The sequence below is a fragment of the Oncorhynchus gorbuscha genome, linkage group LG24 (assembly GCF_021184085.1).
Source record: "Oncorhynchus gorbuscha isolate QuinsamMale2020 ecotype Even-year linkage group LG24, OgorEven_v1.0, whole genome shotgun sequence".
In the NCBI taxonomy this organism is placed as follows: domain Eukaryota; kingdom Metazoa; phylum Chordata; class Actinopteri; order Salmoniformes; family Salmonidae; genus Oncorhynchus; species Oncorhynchus gorbuscha.
Genome location: NC_060196.1, coordinates 27060671 through 27087145, shown reverse-complemented (window position 1 = coordinate 27087145; position 26475 = coordinate 27060671). Strand labels below are relative to the sequence as shown.

The 26475-nt window shown below is 44.3% G+C and overlaps 1 protein-coding gene across 3 annotated transcripts; it reads left to right on the top strand.

Annotated features, from left to right (window-relative positions):
- Nucleotides 1-2003: 2003 nt before the first annotated feature.
- Nucleotides 2004-23983, top strand: LOC124013338 (PR domain zinc finger protein 1-like). 3 transcript variants are annotated; one of them, XM_046327614.1, is made up of 7 exons: nt 2004-2064; nt 12086-12383; nt 15193-15312; nt 17025-17268; nt 19128-20038; nt 20136-20264; nt 22046-23983. In XM_046327614.1, exons 2-7 carry the CDS (start codon nt 12216-12218, stop codon nt 22613-22615), a joined length of 2142 nt encoding a protein of 713 aa, XP_046183570.1. In that variant the 5' UTR covers nt 2004-2064; nt 12086-12215; the 3' UTR covers nt 22616-23983. The 3 variants fall into 3 exon arrangements, with proteins under 3 accessions (XP_046183570.1, XP_046183569.1, XP_046183571.1); XM_046327613.1 differs by lacking the exon at nt 2004-2064 and adding an exon at nt 9982-11454; XM_046327615.1 differs by lacking the exons at nt 2004-2064; nt 12086-12383; nt 15193-15312 and adding an exon at nt 16486-16669.
- The last annotated feature ends 2492 nt before the right edge of the window (nt 23984-26475 follow it).

Genomic DNA, 26475 nt, shown 5'->3' with positions numbered 1-26475 from the left:
ACACCAACTACTCATTCAAATGTTTTTCTTTATTTTTTACTATTTTCTACATTGTAGAATAATAGTGAAGACATCAAAACTATGAAATAAGACATGGAATCGTGTAATAACCCAAAAAGTGTTAAATCAAAACATATTTAATATTTTCAAATCTTAGAAGTAGCCACCCTTGCCTTGATGACAACTTTGCACACTCTTGGCATTCTCTCAACCAGCTTCACCTGGGATGCTTTTCCAACAGTCTTGAAGGAGTTCCCAAATATGCTGAGAACTTGTTGGCTGCTTTTCCTTACTCTGCGGTCCAACTCATCCCAAACCATCTCAATTGGATTGAGGTTGGGTGATTGTGGAGGCCAGGTCATCTGATGCAGCACTCATCACTCTCCTTCTTGGTCAAATAGCCCTTACACAGCCTGGAGGTGTGTTGGGTCATTGTCCTGTTGAAAAACAAATGATAGTCCCACTAAGCGCAAAATAGATGGGATGTCATATCGGGCAGAATATTGTGGTAGCCATGCTAGTTAAAATGTGCCTCGAATTCAAAATAAATCACTGACAGTGTCATCAGCAAAGCACCCCCACACAATCACACCTCCTCCTCCATGTTTGACAGTGGGAACCACACATGCAGAGATCATCCGTTAACCTACTCTGCATCTCACAAAGACACAGTGCTTGGAACCAAAAATCTCAAATATGCACTCATCAGGCCAAAAGACAGATTACCACTGGTCTAATGTCCATTGCTCTTGTTTCTTGGCTGAAGCAAGTCTCTTCTTCTTAATGGTGTCCTTTAGTAGTGGCTTCTTTGCAGCAATTCGACCATGAAGGCCTGATTCACACAGTTTCCTCTGAACAGTTGATGTTGAGATGTGTCTGTTACTTGAACTCTGCGAAGCATTTATTTGGGTAGCAATTTCTGAGGCTGGTAACTCTAATGAACTTATCCTCTGCAGCAGAGGTAACTCTGGGTCTTCCTTTCCTGTGGCGGTCCTCATGAGAGCCAGTTTCATCATAGCACTTGATGGTTTTTGCGACTGCACTTGACATTTCCCGTAATTGACCGATCTTCATGTCTTAAAACAATGATGAACTGTCATTTCTCTTTGCTTATTTGAGCTGTTCTTTGTCTATCTTCTGTATACCACCCCTACCTTGTCAAAACACAACTGATTGGCTCCAAAGCATTAAGATGGAAAGAAATTTCACAAATGAACTTGTATTAATTGAAATGCATTCCAGGTGACTACCTCATGAAGCTGGTTGAGAGAATGCCAAGAGTGTGCAAATCTGTCATCAAGGCAAAGGGTGGCTACTTTGAAGAATCTCAACTATAAAATATATTTTGATTGATTTAACCTGTTCAGGATACCACGGTTTACTGCCCCTTCTGGAGGATTTGGGTACCCATATAAAACAGGATAATTTTTTTCAAAAGTTGCTAATATTTGCATATAAAAAATATTATCGAATAGAAAACACTCTAACAATTCTAAATCCGTTTAAATTTTGTCTCTATGTAAAGCAGAAGTGTCAGGGCATGCATTCTCCCAAAATCTCTCTTGTAATGGAAAAAGTTGCCTCTGCTTTGACGTCATCTTTAACGCACTTCCCAAAAGGCTACCGCTCTGGGAACAGTTTCTACGTGTTCAGCGTGAAGGCTGCCTTCTATGGGGCTTGTCCGTGTGTGAATCGCGCGCTCACGAGATGTTGAGCATGCCGAAAGGTCTCGGTCACGCCAAAAAAACAGTGCCCTGAATGCGCGCTCTGCACATTTTCTCTCTTTCCCTCAGGATCGATTAAAAGACGTGTGTGTTTCGCTTCGTCCTCACAATTGCTGTAGACCTTTATAACATGTTAAAGCTTAATTATGAACATAGTTTGACAAGTTTACTCGACATATTATATATACTTTCGACGTTTTGGTGCGCAACCACTTCAATTTTGCCTACATTTTTACCAAAATCAGGCTATTTTGAGAACCGAAAGACGCAGACTTGAAAACTGAACGCTAATTTGGTGAGTATAATCCCTTACAGGTCTTCTGATGGAAGAACAGCAAAGGTAAGGGAATATTTATGTATTAATTTTGGGTTTCTGTCGACTCCAAGATAGAGGAGTCATTATGCTAATGTGGGAGCGCCGACTCCCTATTATAGCCTAGTGAAAGCAAAATGTAATGTTATAAATAAAAGTAACACAGCGTTTGCATTTAGAAGTGTATCTTCCTATACATATGTAAAACATGCATATTTAGTCAAAGTTTATGATGTGTATTCCTTGTTAGCTGACGTTATCTGCCGGGGCTATTTAATTTCTCCGGACATTTTAGTAGCATTTTTTGAACGATGCATCATTGTAAACAGAGATTTATGGATATATATAGCATATTATTGAAAAAAAAATGAATGTACTGTGTAACATGTTATATTACTGTCATCTGATGAAGATTTCAAAAGGTTAGTGAAATGATTTTTCTTTTAATCCTGCGTTTGTTGATTGCATATTTTTTCCTACTTGGCTATGCTAATGAGCTATGTCTGCGGTGGTGGTTTGACATAAATATGTGCTATGTTTTCGCCGTAAAACATTTTAGAAATCTGACTTGCTGGCTAGATAAACAACTTGTTTGTCTTTCATTTGAGCTATTTTACTTGTTAATGTGTGGAGGTTAAATATTTTTAGGAATATTTTTGCGCATTGTGCGTTATGGTAATGAGCTTGAGCTCATATAACTCCCTAACAAGTTCACGTTTTCATAGTTTTGATGTTTTCACTATTATACTACAATGTCGAAAATGGTAAAAATAAAGGAAAACCCTTGAATGAGAAGGTGTGTCCAAGCTTTTGACTGGTACTGTAATTCCCCTTTGCATAGGAAAAGTCCCATAGGTTTTTTTATTCCATTACTACTGCCAGCAGCATACCACCCTGCATCCCACTGCTAGCTTGCTTCTGAAGCTAAGCAGGGTTGGTCCTTGTCAGTCCTGGATGGGAGATGCTGCTGGAAGTGGTGTTGGAGGGCCAGTAGGAGGCAACCTTTCCTCTGGTCTAAAGAAACATCCCAAATCAAATCAAATTTTATTTGTCACATACACATGGTTAGCAGATGTTAATGCGAGTGTAGCGAAATGCTTGTGCTTCTAGGTCCGACAATGCAGTGATAACCAACAAGTAATCAAACTAACAATTCCAAAACTACTGTCTTATACACAGTGTAAGGGGATAAAGAATATGTACATAAGGATATATGAATGAGTGATGGTACAGAGCAGCATACAGTAGATGGTATCGAGTACAGTATATACATATGAGATGAGTATGTAGACAAAGTAAACAAAGTGGCATAGTTAAAGTGGCTAGTGATACATGTATTACATAAGGATGCAGTCGATGATGTAGAGTACAGTATATACGTATGCATATGAGATGAATAATGTAGGGTAAGTAACATTATATAAGGTAGTATTGTTTAAAGTGGCTAGTGATATATTTACATTTCCCATCAATTCCCATTATTAGAGTGGCTGGAGTTGGGTCAGTGTCAATGACAGTGTGTTGGCAGCAGCCACTCAGTGTTAGTGGTGGCTGTTTAACAGTCTGATGGCCTTGAGATAGAAGCTGTTTTTCAGTCTCTCGGTCCCAGCTTTGATGCACCTGTACTGACCTCGCCTTCTGGATGATAGCGGGGTGAACAGGCAGTGGCTCGGGTGGTTGATGTCCTTGATGATCTTTATGGCCTTCCTGTAACATCGGGTGGTGCAGGTGTCCTGGAGGGCAGGTCGTTTGCCCCCGGTGATGCGTTGTGCAGACCTCACTACCCTCTGGAGAGCCTTACGGTTGAGGGCGGAGCAGTTGCCGTACCAGGCGGTGATACAGCCCGCCAGGATGCTCTCGATTGTGCATCTGTAGAAGTTTGTGAGTGCTTTTGGTGACAAGCTGAATTTCTTCAGCCTCCTGAGGTTGAAGAGGCGCTGCTGCGCCTTCTTCACGACGCTGTCAGTGTGAGTGGACCAATTCAGTTTGTCTGTGATGTGTATGCCGAGGAACTTAAAACTTGCTACCCTCTCCACTACTGTTCCATCGATGTGGATAGGGGGGTGTTCCCTCTGCTGTTTCCTGAAGTCCACAATCATCTCCTTAGTTTTGTTGACGTTGAGTGTAAGGTTATTTTCCTGACAACACACTCTCGAGGGCCCTCACCTCCTCCCTGTAGGCCGTCTCGTCGTTGTTGGTAATCAAGCCTACCACTGTTGTGTCGTCTGCAAACTTGATGATTGAGTTGGAGGCGTGCGTGGCCACGCAGTCGTGGGTGAACAGGGAGTACAGGAGAGGGCTCAGAACGCACCCTTGTGGGGCCCCCGTGTTGAGGATCAGCGGAGATGTTGTTGCCTACCCTCACCACCTGGGGGCGGCCCGTCAGGAAGTCCAGTACCCAGTTGCACAGGGCGGGGTCGAGACCCAGGGTCTTGAGCTTGATGACGAGCTTGGAGGGTACTATGGTGTTGAATGCCGAGCTGTAGTCGATGAACAGCATTCTCACATAGGTATTCCTCTTGTCCAGGTGGGTTAGGGCAGTGTGCAGTGTGGTTGAGATTGCATCGTCTGTGGACCTATTTGGGCGGTAAGCAAATTGGAGTGGGTCTAGGGTGTCAGGTAGGGTGGAGGTGATATGGTCCTTGACTAGTCTCTCAAAGCACTTCATGATGACGGAAGTGAGTGCTACGGGGCGGTAGTCGTTTAGCTCAGTTACCTTAGCTTTCTTGGGAACAGGAACAATGGTGGCCCTCTTGAAGCATGTGGGAACAGCAGACTGGTATAGGGATTGATTGAATATGTTCGTAAACACACCGGCCAGCTGGTCTGCGCATGCTCTGAGGGCGCGGCTGGGGATGCCGTCTGGGCCTGCAGCCTTGCGAGGGTTAACACATTTAAATGTCTTACTCACCTCGGCTGCAGTGAAGGGGAGACTGCATGTTTTCGTTGCAGGCCATGTCAGTGGCACTGTATTGTCCTCAAAGTGGGCAAAAAAGTTATTTAGTCTGCCTGGGAGCAAGACATCCTGGTCCGTGACTGGGCTGGGTTTCTTCTTGTAGTCTGTGATTGACTGTAGACCCTGCCACATGCCTCTTGTGTCTGAGCCGTTGAATTGAGATTCTACTTTGTCTCTGTACTGACGCTTAGCTTGTTTAATAGCCTTGCGGAGGGAATAGCTGCACTGTTTGTATTCGGTCATGTTGCCAGACACCTTGCCCTGATTAAAAGCAGTGGTTCGCGCTTTCAGTTTCACGCGAATGCTGCCTTCAATCCACGGTTTCTGGTTAGGGAATGTTTTTATTGTTGCTATGGGAACGACATCTTCAACGCACGTTCTAATGAACTCGCACACCGAATCAGCGTATTCGTCAATATTTTTATCTGACGCAATACGAAACATGTCCCAGTCCACGTGATGGAAGCAGTCTTGGAGTGTGGAGTCCGCTTGGTCGGACCAGCGTTGGACAGACCTCAGCGTGGGAGCCTCTTGTTTAAGTTTCTGCCTGTAGGCAGGGATCAACAAAATGGAGTCGTGGTCAGCTTTTCTGAAAGGGGGGCGGGGCAGGGCCTTATATGCGTCGCGGAAGTTAGAGTAACAATGATCCAAGGTTTTACCACCCCTGGTTGCGCAATCGATATGCTGATAAAATTTAGGGAGTCTTGTTTTCAGATTAGCTTTGTTAAAATCCCCAGCTACAATGAATGCAGCCTCCGGATAAATGGTTTCCAGTTTGTAAAGAGTTAAATAAAGTTCGTTCAGAGCCATCGATGTGTCTGCTTGGGGGGGATATATACGGCTGTGATTATAATCGAAGAGAATTCTCTTGGAAGATAATGCGGTCTACATTTGATTGTGAGGAATTCTAAATCAGGTGAACAGAAGGATTTGAGTTCCTGTATTTTTCTTTCATCACACCATGTCTCGTTAGTCATGAGGCATACGCCCCCGCCACTCTTCTTACCAGAAAGATGTTTGTTTCTGTCGGCGCGATGCGTGGAGAAACCCGTTGGCTGCACCGCATCGGATAGCGTCTTCCCAGTAAGCCATGTTTCCGTGAAGCAGAGAACGTTGCAGTCTCTGATGTCCCTCTGGAATGCTACCCTTGGTCGGATTTCGTCAACCTTGTTTTCAAGAGACTGGACATTGGCAAGAAGAATGCTGGGGAGTGGTGCGCGATGTGCCCTTGTCCGGAGTCTGACCAGAAGACCGCTACGTTTCCCTCTTTTTCGGAGTCGTTTTTTTTGGGTCGCTGCATGCGATCCATTCCGTTGTCCTGTTTGTAAGGCAGAACACAGGATCCGCGTCGCGGAAAACATATTCTTGGTCGTACTGATGGTGAGTTGACGCTGATCTTATATTCAGTAGTTCTTCTCGACTGTATGTAATGAAACCTAAGATGACCTGGGGTACTAATGTAAGAAATAACACGTAAAAAAAACAAACTGCATAGTTTCCTAGGAACGCGAAGCGAGGCGGCCATCTCTGTCGGCGCCGGACCTTTTGCCCCACGGCAATGATTGGGGACATTGCCCTGTGTAGGGTGCTGTCTTTTGAATAGGACGTTAAATGGATGCCCTGACTCTCTGTGGTCACTAAAGATCCCATGGCACTTATTGTAAGAGTAGGGGTGTTTACCCTGGTGTCCTGGCTAAATTCCCAATCTGTCCCTCATACCATTATGGTCACCTAATCATACCCCCCCTCCTCTCCCCTGTAACTATTTCCCAGGTCGTAGCTGTAAATGAGAATGTGTTCTCAGTCAACTTACCTAGTAAAATAAGGATTAAATAAAATATTGACTCGTGAAGCATATTGGAAAGATATAGTGTATTTTAAGACTATGTTGTCATGGTGGTTTGGCAGGAGGCGTGTTCATCCCATTGTTCGCCACACTGATTCAGTGATCTGATAAAACCAACAGATGGAGAGAATGAGTGAAAGGTGAACAACCTAAATCACAAAGGGAGAGATGATAGGAGACAATGGAATATTTTTCACATTTTCCAAGTCATCCTACATTCACGTTAGCTGTGCTGACATGTTGCCTCCAGTTCAGCTGAAGCAATATCTGTGGGTTTATTTTTTGGCAAGAACCTCTGTTCATTGTTTTGCATCTGTGAGAGTCTTTGTGTGCTTTACGCAACAGTGTGTGCTTCGTTGAGTGTGTATACATGCTTGTACTTTTGCAAGTGTGGGTCGGGGTGAGGCACTTTAGTGACCCGTGGCTGAACTCCCCCCTGCTGTGGACCTTCTGGATGACCTATACGGTTAGAGTCGAGATGGTGACGGGGGGCATGGGTTAGGTTGTTGGGGGATAGTTTTGGAGAGGGTTAGGGGTTAGATGGATAACAAAATGTGATTAATTTCCGAGTTACACGTTAATTACCTTCAGTGTTTTTTTGTAACGTCTGGGCTGGGGGCAGCGGCACCCCAAGCCTACCCTATAGTCCCCTAAACTTTACTGTACAAAAGGTTCAGTTGTGATGAATTCCATTGAAATGTTTTACCAAAGCAGATAAAGAGGGTACTCTCCAGTGTGCAACTGTCTCTGTTAAACAACCTTGTTAAGTCCAGCACGTTATGTTCATTATTGCCAACTGTTAGTCAGGTGCTAATTATTAATAAGTGAAACATCCTTGCAGCTTTCTCACACTGTTGCCTTTCACCTGTTTCAAACTGTTGTGTGGGCCGTGGCCGTTCTACATTTCAGGCCACATTACCGTAACTTATTTTCCCGCATGTCTCAGACAGTGTCCTTCTAAATCCGACCTCAGATCTTCTCTACTTATCCTTTTAGTGTTGCCTGCCACAGCTTCCTCCCTTCCTCCCCCAGCCCAGTTCCCTAGGAGGTAGGCAACTCTCCTACTCTTGGAAAAGTGCAACACTGGAGCATCACCCCAGACAGGAGAGGGAGGGAAGGAAGGAGGGCGAAAGAGAGCGAGATCAGCCAAGCAGCCCGCTGAGCCTCCCAGTTCTGAGCCTCATCCCAGACATTCTGCTTATTAGAGAAATTAGCTGCAGAGTGAAAGAAGCACAGAGAGCTTTAGGCCCCCCCTTCGCCACACAAACACACACACACACACACACACACACACCAGTGAAGCGCCCAGCACTCCTGGAATAGAAGTTGTGCCAGATGGCAGTCAATTTAGCTACCGTTTCACTGGGCAAGTTAAGGACAGGACAGGGAGGTGGGGGTGCTAGACAGACAGACAGACAGTGACATGCAGGACAAAGAAACACAAATCTGTTTATAAATATATACAGTGCCTTGCGAAAGTATTCGGCCCCCTTGAACTTTGCGACCTTTTGCCACATTTCAGGGTTCAAACATAAAGTTATAAAACTGTATTTTTTTGTAAAGAATCAACAACAATTGGGACACAATCACGAAGTGGAACGACATTTATTGGATATTTCAAACTTTTTTTAACAAATCAAAAACTGAAATTGGGTGTGCAAAATTATTCAGCCCCCTTAAGTTAATACTTTGTGGCGCCACCTTTTGCTGCAATTACAGCTTGGTAAGTCGCTTGGGGTATGTCTCTATCAGTTTTGCACATTGAGAGACTGAAATTTTTTCCCATTCCTCCTTGCAAAACAGCTCAAGCTCAGTGAGGTTGGATGGTGAGCATTTCTGAACAGCAGTTTTCAGTTCTTTCCACAGATTCTCGATTGGATTCAGGTCTGGACTTTGACTTGGCCATTCTAACACCTGGATATGTTTATTTTTGAACCATTCCATTGTAGATTTTGCTTTATGTTTTGGATCATTGTCTTGTTGGAAGACAAATCTCCGACCCAGTCTCAGGTCTTTTGCAGACTCCATCAGGTTTTCTTCCAGAATGGTCCTGTATTTAGCTCTATCCATCTTCCCATCAATTTTAACCATCTTCCCTGTCCCTGCTGAAGAAAAGCAGGCCCAAACCATGATGCTGCCATCACCATGTTTGACAGTGGGGATGGTGTGTTCAGGGTGTTGCTTTTACGCCAAACATAACGTTTTGCATTGTTGCCAAAAAGTTCCATTTTGGTTTCATCTGACCAGAGCACCTTCTTCCACATGTTTGGTGTATCTCCCAGGTGGCTTGTGGCAAACTTTAAACGACACTTTTTATGGATATCTTTAAGAAATGGCTTTCTTCTTGCCACTCTTCCATAAAGGCCAGATTTGTGCAATATACGACTGATTGTTGTCCTATTGTCAGAGTCTCCCACCTCAGCTGTAGATCTCTGCAGTTCATCCAGAGTGATCATGGGCCTCTTGGCTGCATCTCTGATCAGTCTTCTCCTTGTATGAGCTGAAAGTTTAGAGGGACGGCCAGGTCTTGGTAGATTTGCAGTGGTCTGATACTCCTTCCATTTCAATATTATCGCTTGCACAGTGCTCCTTGGGATGTTTAAAGCTTGGGAAATATTTTTGTATCCAAATCTGGCTTTAAACTTCTTCACAGCAGTATCTCGGACCTGCCTGGTGTGTTCCTTGTTCTTCATGATGCTCTCTGCACTTTTAACAGACCTCTGAGACTATCACAGTGCAGGTGCATTTATACGGAGACTTGATTACACACAGGTGGATTGTATTTATCATCAATAGTCATTTAGGTCAACATTGGATCATTCAGAGATCCTCACTGAACTTCTGGAGAGAGTTTGCTGCACTGAAAGTAAAGGGGCTGAATAATTTTGCACGCCCAATTTTTTAGTTTTTGATTTGTTAAAGTTTGAAATATCCAATAAATGTCGTTCCACTTCATGATTGTGTCCCACTTGTTGTTGATTCTTCACAAAAAAATACAGTTTTATATCTTTATGTTTGAAACCTGAAATGTGGCAAAAGGTCGCAAAGTTAAAGGGGGCCGAATACTTTCGCAAGGCACTGTATATTTATAGTGAAGTCAAATGTTCTGCAAGCAGATAAATGCTTTCGAAATATATGCACACACGCCCAATAGCCAAACACAACACATTTACGCAAAATATTAATAAAATACGGAATGTAATTAGTATATAAATAAACATGAATAAACTATTTATTAACTATAAATAAATATTTAACCATGTATATTTCAGCACAAGATGTACTAACTACTTAGTTCCCCACTCCCCCAAAAAAGTGTGTAAAAAAGTTTACTTTTGTAGCTTATTTTATCTTTGTTTACTTTCCAGATTAATCCAACTAGAGGCATTTCATTTGTCATGAACTCTCCCCTTCCAATTATCCAGTAATATCGTACATTGATATACAGTCATTTCACCATGCGATGGATGTTGGTTAACAGCAATGTGATGTCACAGGCCCCCTAACTTTTTTTACCACATTTGTGTCGATTCAATTGACCGACTTGGAAAATTCCAATTCCCCTTTCTTTTCAGCTTTCTTATGTTACTCTCCTGTCCTGGCTAGTGTGGATCTTAAGTGACCTAACTCTCTAAACAGGGGAAATTTGTGCAAAGTAGTTGAAAGTAGACTGAGACGAAAGGGAAGCTCATCCGACAGGTGTCTAAGGCACTGGCCAAGTCTCTCTCTCTCTCTCTCTCTCTCTCTCTCTCGGTCTCTTCCTCTTTGTCGTTCTCTCTCTCTCTCTCATGCCATGGGCAGGTTTTGTGTTTGTGCACGCATGGCTGAACTTGGATGGTTCTTCTGACACTCACCCTCTGAAAGTATATGAGACTATTGAGGATGCTTTGCACCTCTGTGTTTTATTGTGAATCCAAATAAAAGATATCAAGTGTGTGTGTGTATCTGTGTCTGTGTGTACATGTGTGTTTGACCATGACTGTTTCGGGACCTTTGCACCTAAATGTTTAATTATGAATACAACAAAAATGGTATGCGTGTGTGATGTGGGGGATTAAGGAGAGCAAGATGTTGCAGGCCAAGATGTAGGTCAAGGAGAGGGGCTGAGGAGGTTGTACCACCAGACCAGATTGCTCGTTAAGGACCAAACCAAGCAAAAGTCTATCTGTGTTTTTCAGTGGCCACAAGCCAGCCATCTGCTCTTCTTTTATTCATTCAGATGTCTTCCATGGGCTGAGGGTGTTCATTTGGGTGTGCGCATGTGTACGCGTGTGTGCATGGCCACTTGCGGTCAAAAGTGTACATTCATGCCATTGTCCAAAGCCAGTTGGCGCACGTCCAAACTAATCTTCTCAGTCACATGGCCAACGGTAGCTTCTCATTGGATGAGGGGATGGGGTAAAAAATCCTGACCCAACGGTGTCTCGGGAGTTTTGGTGGCAGAGGCAAAGTGGGCACAGCACGGATACCCAAAGGATGTTACAGGGAGGAGTTCCCTGTAAAAAAAAACAGAAAACAAAGAGAGAGTGACACGGGAAATAGTGGAAGAGAAGTAAAAGAGAGGAAGTGATGACCCAAGCAGAGAGATGATGATCCCACAACTAAATGACTAACAGTAAGTCAACTGCTTCCTATTTTCAACACGTATGACATCCACTGTTTTAGAAGGAAGTTGTTGATGCAATATATCAAGTAAAGTGCATTGTGAAATGTTCTATTTGAATCAATGCTGAGTGAATGAACAGCACTGAATAGACTTGGTCTAATTGAGTTTGGATTGGGATAATAGCTCATGGTCAACAACAGTGGTTGAGAAATGACTCATTTACACTTACTTGATGGACTGGGATTTGGATTTGATGATCCGTGGTGACATTCAGAATAATATTTTGGCTTGGAATATGTTAAATATTTTTGCTGGGTTGAATGGAAAATCTGGATAGATTTTTTGGTGAAATGACACAATGACTTGATTCACAGTTCCGGTATTGAACGAGAACTTGGGGTTGTTTTGGATGAATTATATTGCTTATAATTTTGTCATCCATTTCTGCTCCATGGATTGTATTGACAACTGCAAACATTGTCCACACCTCATCATGCAGTGGGATTAAGACCGTTTCAGTCAATTCAAAACACACTGCTTATCAAGAGACAACTACTAGTGACAACAACACGCAAGGCAAATGGATGCCACCAGTGAATTCATGCAACATAACACCCCATCTCTCCCTTCTCTCTTCCAGAACTCTAGTTTTAACCAACATACCTAAAGAAAGGGTCCGGCCCTTAAAGTGAACCAAATTATCACCAAGGTAACACCTTACCAAACCAAGTCCAGTGAGGGAGAGCGAATCAACAACAAAGAGTATCAAGATGAAGCTGGAGACAGCCCCAGATATGAGTGAGTGGCAAGAGGACGACTTTGCCCTCAACTGCACCTACATTGTCCCTGACCAGATGTCAGCCCCCAGCATTGGCCTGCCCAAAGCCATGATGTCCATACCCCGCAACCTCACCTTTGAGTACAACACAGAGAATGAGGTAGGTACTTGACGTAATACAAACCCCATTCAGTAGCATTTCTATGTGCCAGATTTAGAAAGTCTGATGGGAATGCAGTACGAGTGACATGTCTGTGCATTGGCATATTCTGTGATACACAATCATTTTTGGTCGGTCTGTCTATATGCTCGTGTAGTTTGTAGAGAATAATGAATGTCTTGCATACTCTATCAGTCTGAGTGAATTCATTAAGTCTAAATTCATCTGGGACAGCCAGAGGGTAAGGATTGTGTTCGGTGCAAGAAAAAGTTGCTCCATTCCATTCCTATGTCTGGTCTGTTTAGCGTGTCACAATGGCCAACACGCGGGAGCTCGGGTAAAAGGCCTAAACCTCTTTACTGTTACCATGTCTCTAGGTCAGTGTGACAGTCATGTCTCTGGGTCCACACACCACACACACACACACACACACACACACACACAAAATCCCAAGGCTATGTGTGTCAGGAAATCCACTTACTGGCTTGCTTTATAACCCTATGACTCACCTGAGAAGGTATCTGCCAGAGCATGACGTTTGAGACTGAGGGTATCCTAAAGTGGACACCATACTAGACGTTTTCTGCAATATTTGCTGTAATGCAAAGTGACCTTGAAATTGTGGTCGAAAAGCCACCATTTTCTTCTTGAAAAACAAAGGCCACTGTTCTCTCTAGCACACTTCTCACTTGGTCATTCTTCACTTTTCCTGTGGTTGAGTGAGCATACTCTTCGTTCCTCTTTGTCTCAGTCTTTTCATCCTCTCTGCTGCTTTTTCTGCCTGGGCCTGCGAGGTGTGAAAACTGTGGTTATGAACTCATGTTGAGGCTTTATATGACTTTGTTAGTCACCTTCCACCCTCACAAACACAGACATCAGCCAAACCAGATGCAGCATGTTGCACAGTGCAAGACTTCCCTTTCACACCAAGGGGTTGTGAGAAGTCTGTTCCTGTTTCACCAGAGGCAAAGTGACCCTCAACTCTACTGCGTCATTGCAAGAAAGACAGATGCAGTACTTGCACTTCCAAGCACAACTTTTTTATATGAGTGTCTCACTGAAACACACACATGTAAAATACAACATTTCAATGTTACAGCTTGTCTTTTGGTAAGGTTGTCTTTTTTCTCAGAGTAGCTCCCCTTTCTATAACTGCATCATGGTGATTTCTCCCCTGATTCGTTGGAAATTTGCTTTGGTAATCCATATGACCTGTGGCTCTTTTGTGTGTGTGTGTGTGTGTGTGTGTGTGTGTGTGTGTGTGTGTGTGTGTGTGTGTGTGTGTGTGTGTGTGTGTGTGTGTGTGTGTGTGTGTGTGTGTGTGTGTGTGTGTGTGTGTGTGTGTGTGTGTGTGTGTTTCCCAGCAAATGTCACAATACCAGAGGTTGTGTGAGTCAGCAGGAAACGGACACATAACAATTGAAATAAAAATTAAAACCTATGCACTGCCTACATGTACTTAATCATCCTTGCCAGACATTGTTTGTTACCAGTTATTGTTTAGTCATGGCGATTGACTGGGACACTCAGGTTGTTCAAAGTTATTATTGAGCAAGAGAAATTTAAGTTAATTTTCATGTTACTGTATTTTTGGGGGGGGGGTTCCTTTTTTAGTTATGATGTACTTATTTTAGGAGAATATAAAGTAAGCTGATTTGGATTGGTTGGACCATTCCTTCGTAACCCCGAAGCGTGCTGGGGGTGCGAGGGTACACGTGGCAGATGGGGCGTGGGGTGTGCCAAGAGAGAAGGGCTGAGCAGTTTGTGTGTGGGGGGGGAGGTAAGTAGGTTAAGCTCCAACGATTAACTTTCGTTTGGGGTGCAGGGCAGGCATCGTCACGGGCCGCATTTCCTGGCTGTGAGAGGACCTATTCTGAGCAGGGACAGCTAAGGGGAAAGTGGGAGGGAGAGTGGTGGCGTGGGCCAGTCAAGAAGCGAGCGTCACCCCCCCCCTCCCTCCTTCCTGCTCTTCTTATTAACCTGGCTGAGCGGTCGTTAACCAGCAGCCATGTTGCAACTCATTCATTAGTCCCGCTACACCGGGGCCGCACAACATCCCTGTCACACCCGCTCTCGTCTCTCCCCCGTCACCCCCTGGCCAGGACGCAACAGATCTTCTCCTTTCCCTCCCTCCCTTCATCCCCCCTTCCTTCACTCTCTTCTCCTTGTCTGCCCCTTTTGTACCCACTTATCACAGAACATTTTCCATTCATAGTAACTGGAGGTTTTGTATCTGAAAGATGATCTGAGAAGTATTATTGGTTCTCTCATTGTGTTTACATGTAAATGGCCTTAACTTATGGCAAAAAAAAGTCAATTTCTTCATTTTAAATTCAATCCTGAGGGACGGGTTGCCCTGTATCTCCTTCTTGGAAAAGGGGGGTTCAAGACAAAACCCCGTAAGACCCCCACGCTATGTGTGCGTCCCACAGATGCTCCCATGCCAAGCTTGGGTGTCATCATACTTGATTTGTGCCTTATTCAAACTTCCAGTACATCCTCAATAATTCATATTGAAGTGCGAGTCAGGCTGCTATTCCTGGCCGTCAGGGCTCAGGGCAGAGTTCTACGATAGCTATTTCCGTTTCCTTGTCCCAGCTCTCAAGATAACTGTGGATGCATATTTTTTTCTTTACTTCATGGGTGTAACTTTCGTAAACTCTGACTCAGAGTGTAGACATTGAACATGTACCGAAAAAGTCCAGGCACTACAGAGAGACTGGTGAAGATCATTCTCACTGTTGTACTCTACCTCGCCAGCATAATTAGTAGCATGGATTAGTGATTGATGTATTTTCTTGTGTTCTAGGTGACAGGCGTTTTCAGCAAAGAGTACATTCCCCAAGGAACTCGCTTCGGGCCCCTGCAAGGTGACATATACAACAAAGACAACGTCCCCAAACAGGCCAACAGGAAATACTTCTGGCGGGTGAGCAGGCAGAATAACCGTTCAAGTTCACACACACACGGTTTGTTTTTTAATCGTGGTTCCTCATTAAAGTTCATAGCTCTTCCTATCTTATCCTAGCAGGATTCTGGCAGCAACAAACGAGAGTTGGCACACTCAAATGAAACAGGATTAACAAAAAGTAGTTATGACTTGCTCTCAGTCAGCTGGAGTTGTATATCAAGACATACTGTAAATACAGCCATGAAACCACGTGAATAAAATTACACTGTGGTTTCTAGGGGGGAAATCTCAATGCCTTATCGAACAACAATCTATGGGAACTGTTTCTCGAAAGAGACGGGCAAAGAAGTTTGACTAGAATTTGGTCCTAGTTTTATTCTCCAATTATTCTTAGAAGAAGAAGCAAAAGTGGTTAAACAGTTTCACACCAAGTCAGTCAGTTCCCATCTAAAAGGAAACCAAAATGCATTGCACAGAAGCCCAGAGGTATTCAGGGCTTTTGAACAGATTTTTGAGGAAGTTGTGGATCTTTTCACATACGTCTAGCGTCCTTCACAGTAACACTAACTGCTTTCCCAGAGCTCAAGTCCCTTTCAACAAGTTTGAGATACAGGAAGTGATTGTTAGTGTCCCGTTCTCTCTCTCTCTCACACACTTTCTTCTCATTCCCACACGCCCTCGTCCCCTCTGTCTCACGGCAGTGACTTATGTCATTCAGGAGTTTTCTCTGTGTCGTTTCCCCATTAAGGCTTTCTTGTCCTACGTTTTCACCTTTCTTCTGGCATTTCCTCCTGTAAGCCAGACCCGTCCCGTCCTACTACTGCAATACTGAAAGTCGGACTTGCCGAGAGTGTGCCAACGCTCTCTCGCCAGGCAGGTGTAGACCTGCCTGACGTGTGTCTGTGTGCCTGTGAGCACATGCCACTAGCTACAGTACAGTATGTGTGTGTTTGAGAGTCTGCCAAGACAGCCACTGTACATTTCCTCAGGAGATGCCAGTAAAAACAATTACAGTGCTCCCAATATTTAATACATTATTGAGAAGTGAGGAAATGTAATGGAAATGTGGAGAGTTGACAGTATTCTGACGTGGAGGGTTGACAGTATTGTGATGTATCTCCTGGTGGGAAGCAGCCATTCAGGTCTGAGCATATTGAGAGAAACCCCCCAACCAGAGTGAGAGAGAGAAAAGAAAAAAAGCTCTTTGCCCCGCCCCCCTCTCTGTCAGTATAATGTAGCAGCTGATAAAAGCAGTGACAGCGCTGATTTCACACCAGACAGTAGCTCAGGAAGACACACTCAGGACACAACACAAGTGGAACAATAACCAGCTCATTGGAAGAGGATATCGGAGTCTATTCTGCCCATGGCAGAGGTGAACTATTCTTTCTCTTTCATATATATATATACACACTTTGATAACTGGTGTCAATGGCTGTCAACTACAATGACTGTTTCAGTCATGAGTGAATGCAACAAAGTAGAAATCAGTCAGTTACAAAGTTGTGTACTAACTCATCTACTAATGTGGTGTGTCTGATGTTACACTGCGTTTAAATACGTGTGTGTGTGTGTGTGTGTGTGTGTGTGTGTGTGTGTGTGTGTGTGTGTGTGTGTGTGTGTGTGTGTGTGTGTGTGTGTGTGTGTGTGTGTGTGTGTGTGTGTGTGCTATTACTTGATTGTATTATTATTATTTTGTATTCTAATCCCCCTCCTCTTTTCCCTCTCAGATCTATAACAGAGGGCGGCTATACCACTTCATCGACGGCTATGACGTGCGGAGCAGCAACTGGATGCGCTACGTCAACCCGGCGCGCTCGCTGTCCGAACAGAACCTGGTGGCGTGTCAGAATGGACGAGACGTCTACTTCTACACCATCCGGCCTGTGGAGGCCAATCAGGAGCTGCTGGTGTGGTACAGCCAAGAGTTCGCCGGGAGACTGTGCAGCCAACCGGGAGACGAGCTCAAACAAAGTGAGTACCGTCTTTGATTATTTTGCCCTCCTCTCACCTGTTCACTCTCCTCGAGTCCTCCCCTTCTTTCTTGCCCACCCTCCACTCTTTTCTCCACTCATCTTTCTTTCTGTGCTCTCATTTAATTGCTCCTTCCATCTACTCTCTAATTCTCTCTTTTTTTTAATATATCTTACTACAATGCAGCACTCTCCTTTGTCATGGCACTTGAACTCAATGACAATCTGTCAGTGGGTGAGAGGACAATGTAGTACAAGACAGTCAGGTGTGACGTACACTGATTTTTCTTTTCATACCTGGAGCAGATTTAAATCTGATTTAAATCTGTCTGCTCGATGAAATGACACAAGTGAGCACATTTTTTGGGGGGGGTCTGATCAGACTTTCATGATTGTCGTCTTCAAAGCTAGCATGAAGTGCCTTTCTCACGTTGAAAAGTTCTCAAGGGTTTATCAGATGGTAGACAATGGGACTGAGTGTGACGGAAACTGTTTCCTGTATCATTTACTTTCTGGAGCGGGTGGCATTGCTATTGTCATGGTTGGGTCATTTACTGTCAAAACACAATAGACGACTGCACCTGACTTAATGTAGAAGACACCTCACCCACCCACACACACAGTCACTCTTTTTGACGCAACACAGGGGAAATCTCAAAGGAAGTAGGAAAGTCTTCTCAACAATGCCTGGTAAAGTCCATGAGTCATAGTCAGCTGTATTTTCAGGTATGGCAAGGTGTCCGTGCATTACATGACAAATAGTTTTGTTGCCAGAAACTCTGCAATGAGGCATACCCTATTACACTACAATTACATTGCACAGTCATTCAACCTGTTGACTAATGTTGACTAGGCTACAATGGCAACCGCATTTATACAGTCCTTTTACTATGTACTCCACACACTTGGCAACCCCTGATAAAGACTAGAGCAAATAGGCTAGGCTTCTAAGATTAAACGTAGAAATATAGGATAAAAGTAGCCTCAATTGAATTAGTCTATCCAATGACCAATTTCTAGGCCTAATAAATGGCTGATTCTTTTTTTTTCTCACTGAACCGGTTGGTACTGAACAGGTTGGCACTGAACAGGTTGGCACTGGAACAGGTGAAAATGGAAACGTCATGCCTAAGCTCTGTATTGTCACTGGAATGCATGGTTTAATTCACTACTGTAGCCTACAGTGGTTTGACTTTCCCTTTAATCCGGGTTGTAAGGCGATTCCTGTTAAACAATATGTCATGCGTCAGTTAAGGTACACAGCTACTCACATAAATCAGCAGCCGTTTTTCTATGACCACAAGCCAGTAAACAACATTTTTTTTCTTTGCCCTGTGCCTATGGTGTGTACCTCGCGTTCCATGCGCACAGGCAATTCCTGTTTTTTTACCACAAGGTTCCCAATTAAATGTCAGTAGTCTGAAGCTGCATTTCCAAATGTCTTTCTTCCTGCGGGTTCGGAGAAAAAATACACTTGTAGGGAAATTCACACCTTGCGACAGAAACGTCCCAAAAATGAAAGCTCTTGGTTTTACTATCAAGCCTACATGACACATACCCACATACACCCACACATTAAACACACACACCTTTCTCAAAATGAAAAAAAAAATACTATCTTTGAAGTGTCATCTAAAAACTGAAAACATTATCTTCATTTACCATAAGAGGGAGTGCCAGGGAGGATGTGAGTGTGCAGAGTGCGGTGTGTCTTTAGTCACTTCTCACCTCATTAAGACTGTGAACCTTTGTGTTTGTCAATCAGTACTCGCCTATTGAAGGAAGGGTTGAAGTTGTATTATTGTGTGGATTGAGTAGGTTGACACTACGTCTGACCTAGTGTCTTCTTTTCATCCATAGAACACATATGCAGAGATGTCAGAGAATCTGAGTTCACCAAACAACACCTACCTCAGCCGACCTGGCTCCTGAAAAAGGACGATATGAAGGACGAGAGAGAAGATGAAGGAGAGGAGAGAATCGACGTAGAGGTGCTGGAGAGAGACACTCCACCCGACACGCCAGACGACCAAATCATGGATTTCAGCCAGAAGATGGAGAAGGAGGAGGTAACCCAGGACCACCGGGGAGCCATACCCTCTCCTCAACACGACCAGAGAGAACCCAACCTGGCATCTCACGACTACGGTTTCCCTGAGCACCACCCTATTGCCCCCTCCCCGCACCGTGACCTCCCCCTCCACCTCCACGGGCTCTACAGCCACAGAGAGGGCCTAGTGTCCTCCTACCCCCTCTACTACCCCTCCAGACCCCTTCAATCCACCCATCAGCTTCTCCCCACATACAGCAGGCCCCACTACCCCTACCTCCTCCCCCAGTACTCCCCACCTTTCCCTGGGATGCTCCCTTCCAGAGGCCACCTGCAGCACAGTAGCTACCTGGGTAGCGATGGACTTCCATACCCCTCCATGACTTACCAGCCTGGTCTGCTCCCAGTGCCTCTGCCCTACCCCGGAGCTACTCAGGGAGGGCTGAAAGAGAGGACCCCAAATATGTCACCTCCTCATGGAGCCCCAGCCACCCCAGAGCTCTCCCCCCCGCCCAAGCAAGAGCACCAGATGCCCCTGCAGTCACCCTCTGGCTGTGAGGAGGCCATGAACCTCAGCCTGGACATGCCAAAGAGCAGCCCCTCGCCACCCGCTGCCCCTCGGTACAAATCCCAACCCTACCCCCTGAAGAAACAGGACGGAAAGATCAAGTACGAGTGCAACGTCTGCCTCAAGACTTTCGGACAGCTGTCCAACCTCAAGGTGAGGATTTCAGAAGACATAGGTGGTTTTTTGGTGGCCAAATCTATTATTGTCTGTCATTGTGGGTTCCTAACTAATCTAGGCATTTTTCTTTTAGGTGCATCTGAGAGTTCACAGTGGAGAGAGGCCCTTCCAGTGTCACCTGTGTCAGAAGAGCTTCACCCAGCTAGCCCACCTGCAGAAGCACCACCTGGTCCACACAGGAGAGAAACCACACGAGTGCACGGTATGTCTGTGTTTTCATCCGCTTTCTCCAGTCTACTTGGCCTCTAGGACACACACAAACGACACAATCACACACAAAAGACACAATCACACACATACAAGACAAAACACACACACACACACAAATCCCTGCCCTGCCCCTGTGATATAAGGAATCCCTAGGCTTTTGTTGAACACTATATTGTAACTAAACTCAGCAAAAAATGAAATGTCATCTCACTGTCAACTGCGTTTATTTTAAGCAAACGTAATGTGTAAATATTTGTATGAACATAACAAGATTCAACAACTGAGACAAAATCTAAAGTAACAGTCAGTATCTGGTGTGGCCACCAGCTGTACTAAATAATGCAGTGCATCTCATCCTCATGGACTGCACCAGATTTGCCAGTTCTTGCTGTGAGATGTTACCCCACTCTTCCACCAAGGCACCTGCAAGTTCCCGGACATTTCTGGGGGGAATGGCCTTAGCCCTCACTCTTCGATCCAACAGGTCCCAGATGTGCTCAATGGGATTGAAATCCGGGCCCTTCGCTGCCCATGGCAGAACACTGACATTCATGTATTGCAGGAAATCACGTACAGAACGAGCAGTATGGCTGGTGGCATTGTCATGCTGGAGGGTCATGTCAGGATGAGCAAGGATGCAGGGATGCAAGGATGCAGCAAGGGTACCACATGAGGGAGGAGGATGTAACGCACGGCACTGATATTGCCAGCAATGACAACAAGCTCAGTCCCATGATGTAGTGACACACCGCCCCAGACCATGACGGATCCTCCACCTCCAAATCAATCCAGAGTACAGGCCTCGGTGTAACGCTGATTCCTTCTGCAATAAATGCGAATCCGACCATCACCCCTGCTGAGACAAAACCGCGACTCGTCAGTGAAGAGCACTTTTTGCCAGTCCTGTCTGGTCCAGCGACTGTGGGTTTGTGCCCATAGGCGACGTTGTTGCCAGTGATGCCTGCCTTACAACAGGCCTACAAGCCCTCAGTCCAGCCTCTCTCAGCCTATTGCGGACAGTCTGAGCACTGATGGAAGGATTGTGTGTTCCTGGTGTAACTCGGGGAGTTGTTGTTGCCATCCTGTACCTGTCCCGCAGGTGTGATGTTCGGGTGTACCAATCCTGTGCAGGTGTTACACGTGGTCTGCTAATGCGAGGATAATCAGCTGTCAGTCCTGTCTCCTTGTAGCATGGTCTAAGGCGTCTCACAGTACGGACATTGCAATTTATTGCCCTGGCCACATCTGTAGTCCTCATGCCTCCTTGCAGCATGCCTAAGGCATGTTCACGCAGATGAGCAGGGATCCTGGACATCTTTCTTTTGGTGTTTTTCAGAGTCAATAGAAAGGCCTCTGTAAGTTGTTAGTGTCTTAACGACCGTTCCACAGGTGTATGTTCATGAATTGTTTATGGTTCATTGAACAAGCATGGGAAACAGTGTTTAAACCCTTTACAATGAAGATCTGCGAAGTTATTTTGATTTTTACGCATTATCTTTGAAAGACAGGGGTCCTGAAAAAGGGACATTTCTTTTTTTGCTGAGTTTATGTGGGTGTGATCAAGGTGTCAGTCCTATGTTTATTTTCCTAGTAGGGTTCTCCCACTGAAAATAACCAGTCTAGGGTCATACCCTGCTGGCACACAACCAGGGAAGGCCCTGTCTGATAATATAGAAACCAGGAGCCTGGTCTCACCCAGTTGTTCTAATGATATTACTATCACAGCATCATCCTATCCTGAACTCTCCTATCTATCTGTTCCTATTCATATAGGTGTGTGACAAGCGCTTCAGCAGCACCAGCAACCTCAAGACCCACCTGCGGCTCCACTCGGGTGAGAAGCCCTACGAGTGTAAGCTGTGTAGCACCAAGTTCACCCAGTACATTCACCTCAAGCTGCACCGACGCCTGCATAGCGCCCGCGACCGCCCCTACCACTGCCTGCTCTGCGCCCACGCCTTCCTCCACCGCTTCTCGCTGCGCATCCACCAGCACAGCTGCTGTCCCGCTTCCCAGGCCCACGCTAAACCCCATGCCCACGCCCACATCTGTGATCTGGTTGAGCGCTTTGACACCAGCCCCGAGGCGGACACGCTGCCTGAAGGGGCAGGGCCGGCCCAGGTGGAAGCTGCAGTGGAGCGCTGGGTGGCCCGGAGCTTGGAAGGGCGAGACGGCAAGGAGGACCAGAGTGAAGCCACCCTGCTGCTCAAGGCCCTCACGGCGGCCATTAACACCCCAGCTCCTCCCACCACCTCATCTCAAAGCCCTACTTCAGCCTATCAGGAGAGGGCCAGCGTGGTACGCTTCTACAACCGGCCAATGGTGAAGATGCAAGGGCAGTAGGGCAAAGTGGACGGACCCTTGTGGGGAGGGAATAAGAGAGACATTTTTAGGGTCTACCTCCTGAACGAAGGCCATTTAATGTTGCTAAGCTAGAGAACAATCGATAAAGTTGTCGCCAAAAAAAAAAAAAGTATTTCCCCAAGGGGAAGAGAGACTATTAAAAGCCAATAAGAGAGCAGCACCAAAACAAAGATCATTCCAAAGACATGGTGTCTTCTTATTAGCAGTGATGTGCTCGCGACCGTTTTCACTCAGGTTTACAGGTGTAATTGACATGGGATGTGTGAAAGAGTTTGCTGTACCCTCCTTTTTTGTATGAGTGCTTGTCAGCTATATTTGTTCAGTTGAGTGATTATTTTAATTGTTTGCGTAATGTTACATGTCTTGATACTTCCAAGGAGGCTTATTCCTTGGAAAACCCCTGGACCATTGCCAGGAACTATTACTGGGATATTTCATGTTTTATTAGTGGACAAGTCTTTGTGTGTATTTATTTATTTAATGCTCAAAGGGCAGACCAGAGAGCTTGAAACTATGTGAATGTATTTGCCAAAAAACAACAAGAATCAAAGAAAATATGAGGATAAACGGGGCTTATGTAGCATAACAATTTTTGTTTACTTAAATAGTGTGTTCTAATGTAATGTAGCAAAATGGAGGAAAAAAAGCAAACTAAATGTAGTCAGAATGTTATAACGTTCCGGTTCGATGCAAATAGCTTCTAAGGACTTCCTGTGAGTCATCTAGCGATGTATTGGAGGTGCATACTTTTGCACAGAAACTTGCAAAAATAACATTTTTTTTGTTTGTTTTATCAATTTTTTTTCTTGGTATTTTTGTATGTTAAAACATTTATATTGCATTTATATTTGTAAGACATTTTTAACAGTTCTGTTTTTTTTTCATTGTGTTCCTGAATATATACTGATATAGCATTGTGTTTCTAGCTCTTTCTCTTTGATTCAGTTGTTATCTACCGACTGTCGATAAAGCTTTATTTAATTCGTCCTCTATACTGGTGGTAGATGTGAGCCAGAACCAAATGTACTGTAGTCTGTATTGCACATACCCCTTAACTCAGTCTGCTCCTAGTATTACTGTATATATACTCAGGTGAATGGCTCTAGTCTCTTGTTATTTTACCAAAACTATCGACACAAGTAGCACTGGAAAAAGCCCGGAACTAGATCCATGTGCACCAAGGTTTCTTTTACCTAAAACAAAAATCGTGGAATAGTTATAACATTGTTACTACTCTGAGTGAGTCGTGAATAGATTTTTTATAAACACATATTTGTAGTTTTTGTACAGTATTTTGATGATACTTTCATAGTAAATGTCTCACATTAAACATATTGTTTCTCAAAATTGGATGTGTTTTGAATACTCTTTTCTCTCTTCATAAATTCCATAATTGTATATCCATGCTTACATGCACGCACACACAGACACCCCCTCACAAATCCCCCACATACTCTCGCCTCTCTTACTCATAACCCAACTCTAGAAAGTCCCACACAACCTCTCACTCAATACTCTTCTTTGAGTTCACTTTCTTTGACAATAGAGGAACTGAGAGTATGCACTGATGTTAACTAGAATCAGCATCACTTACCATCAGACGATACTAATGCACTAATAATGATTGCAACATTGAATGTGGATTATGTCTTCTCAGAAGATGTAAGCTTTTGGGATATTCAGCTCTTTTGAAAATCTGACAAGCTATTGTTATCACCTTTTAACATACACATACAATTTCTAATCATATTTTAATTCAATAGGATTTCTATGAATACATCATACCAGAACGTAATTTGAAATGTTGATCAAATACCACGCTGCCGCAAATACATTTTTAGATTTACGTGTGTTGATGACTGACTGAGTACTGGCACAGGCGAAAGGTGAAACACAATGTGATGATGAACCTCCTGACATTAAACCACACTTTCAGTCAACAAAACTGTTAGTTACAGTAAGCTGAGCCACTACTATTACGGTAAAATCTCTTTATTTTTTCCCTCCCTCCCATTCTTTCTCTGGTGGTGTCTCTCCTCTCTCAGGGTGTTTGCGTGAGCTCCCCCCCCACACACACATGCATACAGTGGGGCAAAAAGTATTTATTTTTTACAAGCAAGCAAAATTTCTGGCTCTCACAGACCTGTAACTTCTTCTTTAAGAGGCTCCTCTGTCCTCCACTCGTTACCTGTATTAATGGCTCCTGTTTGAACTTGTTATCAGTATAAAATACACCTGTCCACAACCTCAAAGAGTCACACTCCAAATTCCACTATGGCCAAGACCAAAGAACTGTCAAGGGACACCAGAAACAAAATTGTAGACCTGCACCAGGCTGGGAAGACTGAATCTGCAATAGGTAGGCAGCTTGGTTTGAATAAATCAACTGTGGGAGCAATTATTAGGAAATGGAAGACATACAAGACCACTGATAATCTCCCTCGATCTGGGGCTCCACGCAAGATCTCACCCCGTGGAGTCAAAATGATCACAAGAACGGTGAGCAAAAATCCCAGAACCACACGGGGGGACCTAGTGAATGACTTGCAGAGAGCTGGGACCAAAGTAACAAAGCCTACCATCAGTAACACACTATGCCGCCAGGGACTCAAATCCTGCAGTGCCAGACGTGTCCCCCTGCTTAAGCCAGTACATGTCCATGCCCGTCTGAAGTTTGCTAGAGAGCATTTGGATGATTCAGAAGAAGATTGGGAGAATGTCATATGGTCAGTTGAAACCAAAATATAACTTTTTGGTAAAAACTCAACTCGTCGTGTTTGGAGGACAAAGAATGCTGAGTTGCATCCAAAGAACACCATACCTACTGTGAAGCATGGGGGTGGAAACATCATGCTTTGGGGCTGTTTTTCTGCAAAAGGACCAGGACGACTGATCCGTGTAAAGGAAAGAATGAATGAGGCCATGTATCGTGAGATTTTGAGTGAAAACCTCCTTCCATCAGCAAGGGCATTGAAGACGAAATGTGGCTGGGTCTTTCAACATGACAATGATCCCAAACACACCGCCCGGGCAACGAAGGAGTGGCTTCGTAAGAAGCATTTCAAGGTCCTGGAGTGGCCGAGCCAATCTCCAGATCTCAACCCCATAGAAAATCTTTGGAGGGAGTTGAAAGTCCGTGTTGCCCAGCAACAGCCCCAAAACATCACTGCTCTAGAGGAGATCTGCATGGAGGAATGGGCCAAAATACCAGCAACAGTGTGTGAAAACTCTGTCATTGCCAACAAAGGGTATATAAGAAAGTATTGAGAAAAACTTTTGTTATTGAGTAAATACTTATTTTCCACCATCATTTGCAAATAAATTCATTAAATTCCTACAATGGGATTTTCTGGATTTTTTCCCCTCGTTTTGTCTGTCATAGTTGAAGTGTACCTATGATGAAAATTACAGGCCTCTCTCATGTGGGAGAACTTGCACAATTGGTGTCTGACCAAATACTTTTTTGCCCTACTTATATATATCATTTAGCCAGCCAGTAAATTTCTGAATTTTTGGTATTCTTGCCAGGCATAAGACATAGACAATAAAAGGCTTTTCTCACTACATAAAAATGCCTTGATTACTTCTGCAAGTTTTTTTGCACAAAGGATTTTTATGCATTGTTCACTATTCTGTTAGTTTTTTTAGTCAGTCAATCTTTTAGCCTTCCAGTTCAGCAGTCATCAACTAAACCAATGAAATACCAGTGAGAAACTAGCTCATTAGCTGATCGAAACAGGGCCAATTTCCTGTTTACTCTTTAATTTCTTCAACACCCTGCACCCTAGTTCCTGTCGGTAGCTGGGAACTATACCACCAGGACCTTCTTCACTGAACAG

What these genes read in the sequence shown, in the direction of transcription:
- LOC124013338 (XM_046327614.1), top strand. Translation starts at nt 12,216, where the DNA reads ATGAAGCTGGAGACAGCCCCAGATATGAGTGAGTGGCAAGAGGACGAC. An exon ending in GACAGCTGTCCAACCTCAAG is followed by an intron (nt 20,039 to 20,135) that starts GTGAGGATTTCA and finishes TTTTTCTTTTAG; the next exon opens with GTGCATCTGAGAGTTCACAG. An exon ending in AGAAACCACACGAGTGCACG is followed by an intron (nt 20,265 to 22,045) that starts GTATGTCTGTGT and finishes CTATTCATATAG; the next exon opens with GTGTGTGACAAGCGCTTCAG.